The sequence below is a fragment of the Electrona antarctica genome (assembly GCF_951216825.1).
Source record: "Electrona antarctica genome assembly, chromosome: 9".
NCBI classification, from domain to species: domain Eukaryota; kingdom Metazoa; phylum Chordata; class Actinopteri; order Myctophiformes; family Myctophidae; genus Electrona; species Electrona antarctica.
The window spans coordinates 40,146,782-40,158,723 of NC_136790.1; the positions used below are offsets into that span (position 1 = coordinate 40,146,782).

The following is an 11,942-nucleotide window of genomic DNA, read 5'->3' on the forward strand; positions in this document are numbered from 1 at the left end:
TGGGCACTAAAGTGTTATCGCCCAACATGCAATTTATGCATCATTCAAAATAAGGTGTTTTGTTTAGAACATGAGTGGGTCGTGCTTGTGTTTTGGGGGAGGGGGTTAAGACTAGAGACCAGGAAGAGAAATTGAGTAGTTTCGTTGTGGTGGAAGGAACATGGTCGTAGTGATCTTACTGGACGTTAGTTCCTCTGGATAATGGCACCCAGATAAGGAGGCTCAAGATTAAGTGGTCACGTCACATGAACGTTTTAAGGGAGAGAACGTTAAAACGGAGCGACCCCCACCCCTTACAAGAAACGGGGTCGAAGTTCACAGGAAGCTGAGGGGCTGCCATCTTTCTGCTGCTGCTGCTAGCGTCTACATGCTACACGGACGGGAGGGCTGCTTATGTTTTTTTAGGTATAATCTCTAAACTGTCCTCTACTTCCACAACGATCGTTGCGAACACTATCGGTATTGGATGAATCCGGCATGGAGAAGGTAGTGGAGCCGTCTTGGAGTTCTTCCTACACCTACCAGGTGAGCAAACACAGCGCGGAGATGCTACACAACCTCAACGTTCAAAGGAAAGATGGAGGCAGGTTCTGCGACGTGATCCTCCGCGTAGGGGAGGAGAGCTTCCCCGCACACAGAGCTGTGCTGGCCGCCTGCAGCGAGTACTTTGAGTCGGTGTTCAGTTGTAGGGCTGCGGAGGGAGGCGACGGGGACGCCAAGGAGCTGGAGATGCACACGATCAGCCCCAAAGTTTTCAGAGACATCCTGGACTTCGCCTACACGTCCAGGATTGTGGTGCGGCTGGAATGTTTCCCGGAGTTGATGACAGCTGCCAAGTTTCTGTTGATGAGATCCGTGATCGAGATCTGCCAGGAGGTGATCAAACAATCCAACGTTCAGATCCTGGTTCCGACCGCTCGGGGAGCAGATGCCAGTCTGTTCCAGGCCACCGCGGGCTCCTCCGAGCCGGGGTTCCCGGTGGCCCAACAACAACAGGATCACGTTATGGTGAACGGGACTGGCATGTTGGTGAACGGAGTGCCCTCCTTTGCAAACAACGGACAAACTCATATTATGGACGGAACCCAAAACACCGATGGCACGGTGTTATTGGAGGACGGTACCGACTCGTCGATGCCTGTCCTGCAGCCTGTGGACGGACTGCCCGAGGAGGTGAACGACTCCTTCCACGACGACAGCGGTTCTCTCGGGTCAAAGAGAAGCCGGGGCAGACCAAAGAAAGGATCGGTCATGGAACCTTTACATTTTAACCACAGCACCCCTATTAAAGACAACGCGTTGTTTCCCTGCAGAACGTGTGGCAAAGCGTTCACAGAACCACAGCGTCTGAAGAACCACGAAGCGCAGCATGGCGCGGCCACCGGCGGTGGCATCAACAGCAACAACAACGGTGTGCCCACGGAGGGTGGCATCACTTTGATATCTCATCCTCAAGCGGGGCTGCTAGAAAATGGCGTACCGTTATTACACGGTGGAGTCACGTTGGATCATAACCGTAAACGGGAGCGGACCAGGCGACACGTGGGCTGTGACATCTGCGGGAAGGTGTTCCGTGATGTTTACCACCTGAACCGACACAAGCTCTCTCACTCCGGGGAGAAGCCGTACGCGTGTCATGTGTGCGGGCTGCGGTTCAAACGCAAGGACAGGATGTCGTACCATGTGCGATCACACGACGGCTCCGTTGGCAAACCCTATGTGTGCCAGAGTTGTGGTAAAGGTTTTTCCAGGTGAGTGCGTTGTTTGTAACTCGAGAGTTGTTTGGATTTATTAGAGCCTGGAGTGCAGCTTCGCCCCAAAGTGTGCAATATTTTACGTCGTCTAGGCCAGTGGTTCTCAAACTTTAATTTCAAGGACCCCCATAACACTGAGTGTACAAATGGACCAATTTGTACATTCTCAGTTGTAGACTTGCCCCCTTAAGACGGACTTGGAACCCCTCGAGGAAACCCTGGCCTGGGGATCCTTGGACCCCACTTTGAGAACCACTGTTCTAGGCCAATAATTCTCACTTAATTGCAAGGACCACTAGTTTGATATATGCATTATTAGGCCACAGACCTATAACTACTGATACGCTTTTTATCCCTGGGATCCGATTCTACACTGAATATCCGGAGTTTTAGTCTGAAATTGTTCGGTATTTGGTACACTCTTGCGTAATAGACCTGTAAGGTTGGCTGGTCGCCCCTTTACCAACTCGCTCCGGGCGTCCAGCCGGCGGAACTGCGCGGCCTGATGTGCCTAAAGTAACCTATGCTTAAAGTAAATTATGCTTAAACGGTTAAACCTATCCTTATTAACCGTAACCTCGGTAAAACTATGCCTAATCCTATACCTAAACTTAACCCCAGTAAAACTATGCCTTGCCTAACCCTAAACGTATTTCTAACCTTATTCTCAGTAAAACAAAATACAAGAACCGCGGCACCAAGCGGTGTAAAAAATCGAGGGGCGAGATGATTTAGGGGCGACTGATACCATATATATGCTATTACTTCCTAACGGCTACTATAATTTACCTGGGAACCCCTTCAAAGAGCTCAGTGGCCTTGTGGTTAGAGTGTTTGCCCTGATACTGGGAGGTCGGGGTTCGATCCCCGGCCGGGTCATACCAAAGACTCTAAAAATGGGACCCAGTGCCTCCCTGCTTGACACTCAGCATCAAGGGTTGGATTGGGGGTAAGGCTCTGCGACATACTAGCATCATGTCCAGGGGGTGTACTTGTACATCAAGCTGCCTCACGCTACAGAAACAGGAGATAGGCTCCTGCCCCTATGGGCCTCATGGCTCGGCAAGGCTACTTACTTACTTACCCTTCAAAGACCCATGGGGGCCCTGTACCTCATAGGACTATGACTTATTTAGTTTGATGGTAGTTATAGTGGTAATGGATCATGAATCATGTAGACATCACACAACAAAAGTACAGTAGTAGTAAATTACATCCTAGGGTTATTGTTGACCGCAAAACCAATCACCAACTAATCACTAACACCTTAGTGTGTCACTGTTGAGAAAGGTACAATCTTTGCTAGACTTGTGGGATTATAATTTAAAATAATTTATGAATGTTTTACATCATTATAATATATTCAAAGTAGGGGGAGTTAGCTTTTGATATACGTTACCACCAGGTGCTGTACAGCTGCAATGCAAAATGTTAGACTATACAACGTATATTCAATTTACTTGAATCAATGCAAGCACCTGAATGTTAAGATTGATTAAATCACAGATCTCTTATTCAGTCTTATGTTCCACCTGGCTGAGATGTCTGCATGATTGTTGATGCATTGTTTCACCTGGATTACAAGCAGTTCTGGTCCCAGGCCAAAGGTTGTTGCCTCAGTATAACTGAAAATGTTGAGACACTTGGAGTTGATGACACAGAATAGTTATTTTCCCTTTTCATTCCAGACCAGACCATCTGAATGGGCATATCAAACAAGTTCACACAACGGAGAGACCCCACAAGTGCCAGGTGACATTTGGGATATACCTATTCACCATATTCACACAGCGGCCAATTTGCTATTACGTTATTTCTTCTTCCCAACCCGCAAATAATATGATGTGAGAGCAAAATGGTCGATCTGTGAATATATATATATATATATAGAAAAAAGCTTATGCTATTGATTTTATTACTCTGTGAATTATTAAAAAATACTATTTGAGTTCATTAGTTCTTGCAGTAAAATAAGTGGACAACATATGGTACTGGATATTTTTGCATATTATGTGAGAAGGTGGTGATGTTAATTAATGTTTTTCAGATTTGTAATGCTTCTTTCGCTACAAGAGATCGCCTGCGATCACACCTTGCTTGCCATGAGGACAAAATCCCCTGTAAAATGTGTGGCAAGTTCCTGCGGGCTGCATATATGACAGACCACCTCAAGAAACACAGTGAAGGGAATCATAACTACTGTGGTATTTGTAACAAAGGTAACTGGCCAATATTACATGCTATACACTGCTATATTATGGTATCAGTACACATGCTCATACACACCACAGTAAAGTGTAGGAAAGTAAAAAAGAAAAAAAGGTAAAAAAAAAGAAAAGAAAAGAAAAAAAGATTCACATTGGGCAGTTGGTGAGCCGTTGATCGTTCTATTCCAAATGAGTGTTTAGCAAGTGGGGGGAAGATGAATGAAAAACATGTCTGATTTACATCCCAACTTGGACAATGTCAACAATTCATATTTTTTTAATAGGGAAATTCTGCTATCGATTTAGTAAAAAAAACTATAATTAAAAAATAATGCACCATTTTGTAGCTAAATGGATTTTACCCCACAGTAAAATTACAATTGCTATTATGTTATTGCTAAGTGACATATTGGCTAACTTAGCAAGGAGCAGGATTCTGAAATAAAAATGCACTATTCAAAAATATGGACGATTGGCAAGTCTGAAATCGTATTTGTCACAATTTTGCATAATTTCTCGATGACTGTAGGACAGGGTCGTTCACAATATGAGAAAGATTGGTGTGATCTTCTGATCCATAACGTCTGTACCTCAGCTGCATGAAATCAAAGCAAAATAAGGCATGTAGAATTTCAGGAGAGGTTGGCGCATTTCATATGCAAGGAAATCAATGTTCCCATTAATGCGATGCATAAATGTCATGCAGGCTCTACAAAATTATCTTTTACCATATTGTGAGTAGAACTGCCTAAACTGACTGAAGAGCAACACTATTTAATTGCTTTTGTTAGACCACCATCCCTCTTAGTGCATTTTTTATCTGTTTATTGTTTTCTTTTGTTTTTTTTAATCCCTCCCATGTGAGGTCGTTATTCATAAACATACATACGCATATGCAATGCGTATTCCCACCCGTCCGCCCACTTACCCTCCCACTCTTCTCAGATGCAGAGACAATACTGCAAGAAAAAAAAAGGAGTAATAATAAATAATAGATGGTAGTAGTAATAAAAATAGAACGGAAATAAAATACACTGCATAGAAAATTGTTAAATAATATTAGCAATGATCGAACAGTAGCATACCTTTACAGATGTCGTACCAAACCTTATTGCATAATTTAACACTTTGTGTAATCTAATGTACACTGCACACACATTTGGCTGATATTAATCAATTTTCTTTTTCCAGTAAGCTGTAATCCAATTCTCTCAGGCGGTCAAAACGATAAATAAAAACAAAATGGGGTGGTTAAGGAAATACCTTCTATTTCTTTATCCGAGGAACACACATTGTTGCACAATGTAAACCACTACATGTACCTTCCACAAGGCCAACACTTGGATAAGCCGTGCATTTGTGTCTTCTGGTGACTTGCATAGGAGAGTCACTTGTATCTGGTGGAATGTAAACTATAATGAAAATGAACCCCTGGTTGTGTTGTCTTGTGCTATATGGTTAGGCTGTTTCTTTCTCACGATGTTAGTGCATGGTTGGTGCACAGTGACTCAAATATTGTGCATACATTTTGCATTTTGTATTTCTGTAAGCAGTGGTGCACCTGGTTATTTCCTACATGGTCTTTCAGAGAGTGGATGTTTGTTTTTTAATTGCGCAGTCAATTCAATACATATATGATAAGTGGGTTTATCAGGCTAAATACTTAATATACTGCACAAAATGTGTGTGTGTGTGTGTGTGTGTGTGTGTGTGTGTGTGTGTGTGTGTGTGTGTGTGTGTGTGTGTGTGTGTGTGTGTGTGTGTGTGTGTGTGTGTGTGTGTGTGTGTGTAATGTGTCTCCACATTGGAAAATAGCTTCAGGTAGATTCCATGATCATAAGACGGTAAAACAGTTTTGAATGGTACATCTGTCAACAAATTCTATACAATGACGACAATCTAGGACATTCAACCTAAGTTATTGAAAGTGGTATAGGATAGGGATGTCTAATGCTACATGAGCCTCTTCATGTTGCAGAAGATATATTTAGTTTAAAACTAAACTCATCTGATGTTCTTACAATTCTGATTGTAAGACCACCAATTGATTTAGTTTCTTGAAAATGTGCATACTGAATTGTCTTTCTCAGTGTTGCCAAATTCTAATTTGCTAGAAAGGTTGGCAAGTTCTAGCTCCATGTAATTACAAAATAAAGACTAGAGAGGGTTGTAGATTATATAGTTTTTCTAGAATTTGGTCTATTAGTTTCTCAGCTGTTAATACTACTGCTCCTCGAGCTAGCAAAGAAACACAGTTAACACCTCCTTCTCAAGATGCTTACCCGCACATGCAGCTATTGACAGCCAGAGGGTGGCACAAACATAAGATATAACCAGATTAACAGGAAAAAAGAACATGACAGTTTACATGATGTGACTTTTGTTTAGAAAATTATGTCAATCGTGCACTGAATAGAATTTGTATTTGCTCTTGCAAGTTGGTGAGAAGTAACTGGGGATTCAAGCCAGATCTCACCCAGGTCTCATTTAACACTCATAGTTGCGAAGGAGGAGCATTGCTCTGGCTCCTAGTAGGATTCACATGGATGTTCCTGTGTTTCTTCAGTGTGACATTTGCAGTTCAAAGAGGCAGAAATTCAGTTCAGTCTTGAAATCTAAATTTCAGATAAACTGGTCTTCAAGTGTTAATCAAAGTTCCAGAGCTGTCACGATTGACTTTGGGTACACAAGTATTGCTGATGAATGTTTTTGATTACAGGAGGCCCCTGTCATAATAGGGCTGGGTGTCTCCAACAACTGCCCTCTCCTTTGCTCTTCTATGTGTCCCAGGTTTCTCCACTGCGTCCTACCTTAAGGTGCACATAAAGGCACACCACAGCTCACCACTGCCCCACCCTGCCACAATGCACGTATTCCCCGAGTCAAGGGGGGGAACACAGATGCACAACGGCACCCCTTATCACACGGGACGCCAGTGCTCAGTGGAAGGCAAGCAGCCGTCTGCTCCACCCCAACTTTTCATGTTTCTGGCTTTCATTTGCTCTGCTGCTTTATGGAGGAAACATGCTGTTGCATTCTTTTTTGTTGTTTTTTGTCTGTGCTTAAAACATAAGCGCACGTCAACCTCTGCTGCTGCCAAGCTGTTTTTCTTCATACATTGCTACTTTCAGATTTCATCTGCTGGTTGTTTTTCTGTTGGCTAACTATAGCGGTCAAGTTCAGAACAGATTGAACATTGTTGAAGATTTTGACTGCATGGTTATACGGTAACACCGTGATATGCAATGTTTGTTTACAATTGGACGTAAACAATGACTAAATATGATGTTCACTTTCTCCACGTTGAACTTTTGTGACTAAGCCCTATTCAGACTAAACCTTTTTTAGTAGTCAGAATGAATTCATTCAAGTTGCATGCATTTTTGGCTTACATGAGTCGGATGTTTCTAAAGCTGTCAATATGGAATCCCAGCATCTTCAGGTCAGAGTAATTGTTATTGTAGCTTTAGTGCTAGAGAATCGAATGGTGTTTGAAACAGTTGGACACTTAATTTGAGTCCTGGAGTGAAGCTATTCTTCCACTAGAAAAGTTCCCCTGAATGTCCCGTTCCACCGAATTCCACTGAGTGAAATCAATTCTTAAATACATGAATATAGTGTCTATATAGTAGTTGTCCATGTGGTGGTATAGAGCGTCACAGTCCCGCCCCCTTTCATGACGACGCCAGGCCCAAGAAATGATTCCCAATGCATTTTTCCCCATAGACATTTCAAAAAGTATTTATTTAAAGACCTTATAAGCGTCGTACAAAGCCAACTCGAGTTGTGACAAATCATGACAACAAACACAATATTTTGGACCAAACAAATAATTACAAAGAAGAAAAACAACAAAAAACCTGCTGTTTTCTTCTTCTTTCTAATTATTTGTTTGGCCCGAAAAATTGTGTTTGTTGTCATGATTTGTCACAACTCGAGTTGGCTTTGTACGAGGCTTAAAAGGTCTTTAAATAAATACTTTTTGAAATGTCTGAGGAAAATGAACGGGGAATCATTTCCTGGGCCCTGGTAGGGGGCGGGACTGCGACGCTCTATTTAAGTCTTCAGTTAACCAGATAATATTCAAAACTCATACAACAGGGTTTATATTTGCACTACATAGTGTCATTCCCAAATAAAAAATGTGAACCTAATTGAGAACACACTATCACATTAAAATATCAAGTTATCAACTGTCTTAGAGTCCCAGTGTGGCAGGGCAATGATAAGCCAGTGCACAGCATCCTAGGCTATAACAGAAGTTGCTATAAAAGACTGCAATAATTTTACATATTTCTTGTGTTCAAGTACAGGCAGTCAATTACGGTACTTGTGCGTGCAGACCTTTGTGACAAATGGCTAGAGATATTATCCGTTCGCTATGGAGAATTACCAACCCATCTTGTCATCTTTGAGTCAAGACTGGGTCCAAATTATCCTCCTTTCCATTTTGTGTGTATATATATATATATATATTTATTTATTTAGGTAAAACATTGCCCTGACATTCATTCGTTGACATAGGTCATAGTTTTGTTGCAGTGTGAAAGGTCAAACTCTGCCTTGGTAGATAATCAAGATTTTATCTCCCATCGTTCAGTGTCATATCTAATGAATGTATATGATAGCCAAAATAGTGCAGTCTACAGGAACATTAAGATAAGTCATTGCATTTTGTTTGAGTTTAAGTATCTGGACTAGTAATAAGCCTTTTTATTTGATTTTGCCTGCGTGTTTAGCATGGCCATGGTCGTATGATGTTTCTGCTTGGCCTGTCCATCACCAGGTGTTCAGCAATGCGTTGATGTTGCATGATTGTCCTAATGTGTGCTCTGTTTACAGTGCAACATTTAAAATGTGCCTTTTTTAAAAATGAAAACCAGGTTCTTAGAGACACAATAAATATGTATCTTTAACCGTCAGTCGACACTGGAGGAAATCTTATAGTTTAGACATTTTCATGTGCTGTCATTCAGCCAGTCTTTGTCCATTAAGTTTATAGCTGAAAACCTATGGTTGGTTATCTCTAAATTGTTGATTTAGTGTGAGTTTCATAATAGAGTTGGTTTGCAAAAGTTTGCACTTTGTTGGGTTTAGATAATTAAATTGATTATGGACAGTGTCTTTAATCTGCTATGTACTAAATCTTATCTCATAAAGGGACTAAGCATAATTTTACAAAAAAGGGCACATGATGAATTTAAATAAACAACAAAGCAAGTATATCTTTCTTGCAAGTGAACATGGCAAAGAATGAGTGCTGTCCTTATATCACATATCATTTGTGTACGGTTCAGTTTAAGCTAAACCTTGTTTCATTTAATATAACTGGCTATTTGCCTCCAGTTATGTAAAAGTTTTGAAAGAATACATGTACCACAAAGATTGCAAGTCCATTTCAATCTTAAATGGCTTGTTTGTCATAGAAGAGGCCTATGCAATGTAGCTTTGCCATTATCAATTACCTTTGATAATGAAATGGCTGAGTTGGAAGCTACTGTGACACAGACACCAGGCCCCACCAATATTAGCAATCTGTTGGAATAGTGATAAATTCACATTTGTCCCAGTGATCTGAATGAAGTAAGATTCAAAATAAGTGAATACTGCTTGCTTACTGGGTCTGAGAATTTACAGACGGTAATGCAAATATCAGTGGTGAAATGAAGGTAATGTGGTAATGTGGTTTCCGCTGGCCTGTTATGTCTGTCCCTTCCCCTTCCTCTCTCTCTGGCCGGGTGTCGTGTAGACCTGTGCGCCAGTCACCAGCTGCTTGTGACCTTCCCTGAGGCAGAGGGTCGCTTTCACAGGCTCTCTGGAACCCCGGTTCTTCCTCAGCCGGGCCCTCCAGCCTTGGGCCTGCAGCCTGAGCTGCTGCTGGGGAAGTCAGGTGGGGCTCCATATTTCTGGGAGTGTCGCTCTGCCGGCGCACCTGGCTTCCCCTTCCATGGCCCTCTTGCAGGTCAGTACAGTCCAGCAGGAGGGTGGGCGGGGGTAATGGTGCGAACACGGCCCACTGATTGGATGAGCACAGCAGATTCGTACGACATTGGCCTAGATGATTGGACTTCCACTTCTAGATTCAGTTAACTGTAGTCGCATACAAGGATTGCTCATGAGGCAGTTTTCCAGATTTACTTCTCAAAGAAGCATGTATTAGGTTGGGTCAATTGTTACTTTTCCCCCTTTTTGAGTGGTGTAATCACTCCAAGGAACAGCAATGTCCCTATGTCCATCCCTATGTCTGTATGTCCCTATGTTTAGGGTACCAACAGGGGGCGCTGTTGCACCACTCACTTCAGACAGGTCTGATTTTTTATTTAGAGCACACAACTACGCCTAAACCTTAAACTGTTCCAGGTGGTTGTCAACTACTGCAAAATGGTTCTAAATTAACCTTGTTTTAAATGTATATTGTGCTAATTCAAGGCTCTCTGTCTCTCCTTGCATCTTGTCTTTTGTCTCTTGGTCTGTCCCCTCCCTCATACTCTGTTGACCTCAGACGGGCAGGAGAATGCTGGGAAATGTCCACATCTGGAATCTGAGGAATCGGACCCTTCGTTTGGGGAATTGTCCAATGGGAGCGAGCTCAAATCTCCACACAAGCTTGATGGGGAGGAGCTTGAGATGTCCAACTTAGCCTGTAATGGACCCTCTGCCGGGGTGCTGGCTTCTCCAGAGGGATCAAAAGCCAAGACGGATCCTGAAAAGAAGTTTACCTGTGGCATCTGTGGTCAGGCCTTCCGCACTAAGTCCTACCTCAACAAGCACCAGCATCGAGTCCACAAAGCTCAGAAATGCCAGGGGGGAACAGGGTCTGGACTGGGAGAACTGGCTCCCACTCTGAGCTCCCCCTTTTCCCCTCAACAGAACATGTCTCTGCTCGAGTCCTTCGGCTTTCAGATAGTCCAGTCTGCTTTCGCTGCGTCACTGGTTGACCCCGAGGCAGGTCAGAGCGGGATGGACTTTGGAGGGAAGTGACATGCTGCTGCGAATTATGATATATTTCTCATTCTTAGGACAAGGTTTGTTTGATGGCCCCAACCCCCTGCCCTCCCCCAAGATCCTCTTTATTTGGGAAGAATTTTGCCCCAAGAATAGTCTGCTGTTCATTGTGTCGCTCACTGTGCATTCAGCTCTGCTATTATTCTGTTTTATGGAGTCTGACATGTTTCTTTTTGTTTCAGAGTGGGGAAAAGCATTTTATTTTATTATAATACATATTTGTATTTTCTGAAATGTTGCAAAGGTTTATTTGTAATCTGATCATTTTGAGGTTTAATGACATTAGTATGACCTTGTTTCGGGTGTGTGTAATCAACCTTTCATAGCTACATTTGTTACTTTGTACAAGGTCAGTCATTTAAATTCTTAGAGCAAGGAATTACTTATTGTCGACTCCCCCAGTTTGTCAATGCTATGAAATGCATCACAAACCATCATTTGCCATTGCATTTTAAGTGGCTCATTCTTAGTTGCTTTTACTTGCTTATTCTAGCTTATTCTTATTTACTCAGAAGGCTACAATGACACGTCTCCTTAAATTAAGGACAACAAGATCAGTGAATTTGTTATTTGAATATTGTATGCTGCTGCTTTCAAGGAAATATTATTTTTCCCACGTGTGTGTGTGTGTGTGTGTGTGTGTGTGGCAGGGGTTAAATTCTGGGTAGAATTCTGCTACCAGTCTTTTGTAAGAGTTTAATTGTAGGGGGTCACATTATCACATGCATAACAAGCTCATGTTTTATGGCATATTCATGAAAGCTATTATAATATATTAAAAAAACTTCAAATGTTTCACCAATATGGTTGGTCAGCCAGTAAGCCATAAATGGTAGTCTTCAAGAGACAAGAAGGTGGCCTCACACACTGGTAGCCAAAGTGCCAATACTTTATTTTTGGAGCAGCGTAAAAATAAACTAATGTTTGGGCAGGTAACTGCCTTCTCCAGTGAGTCATACCGAGGACTCAAGGATTG

The 11,942-nt window shown here is 42.3% G+C and overlaps 1 protein-coding gene across 2 annotated transcripts; it reads left to right on the forward strand.

Moving 5' to 3' along the window:
• Positions 1-212: 212 nt before the first annotated feature.
• On the forward strand, positions 213-11,739 carry patz1 (POZ/BTB and AT hook containing zinc finger 1). 2 transcript variants are annotated; one of them, XM_079511106.1, is made up of 6 exons: positions 432-1,751; positions 3,443-3,506; positions 3,802-3,973; positions 6,752-6,910; positions 9,711-9,923; positions 10,464-11,739. In XM_079511106.1, the coding sequence occupies exons 1-6, from the start codon at positions 478-480 to the stop codon at positions 10,940-10,942; spliced, it is 2,361 nt and encodes a 786-aa protein (XP_079367232.1). In that variant the 5' UTR covers positions 432-477; the 3' UTR covers positions 10,943-11,739. The 2 variants fall into 2 exon arrangements, with proteins under 2 accessions (XP_079367231.1, XP_079367232.1); XM_079511105.1 differs by lacking the exons at positions 6,752-6,910; positions 9,711-9,923 and having other exon boundaries at positions 213-1,751.
• The last annotated feature ends 203 nt before the right edge of the window (positions 11,740-11,942 follow it).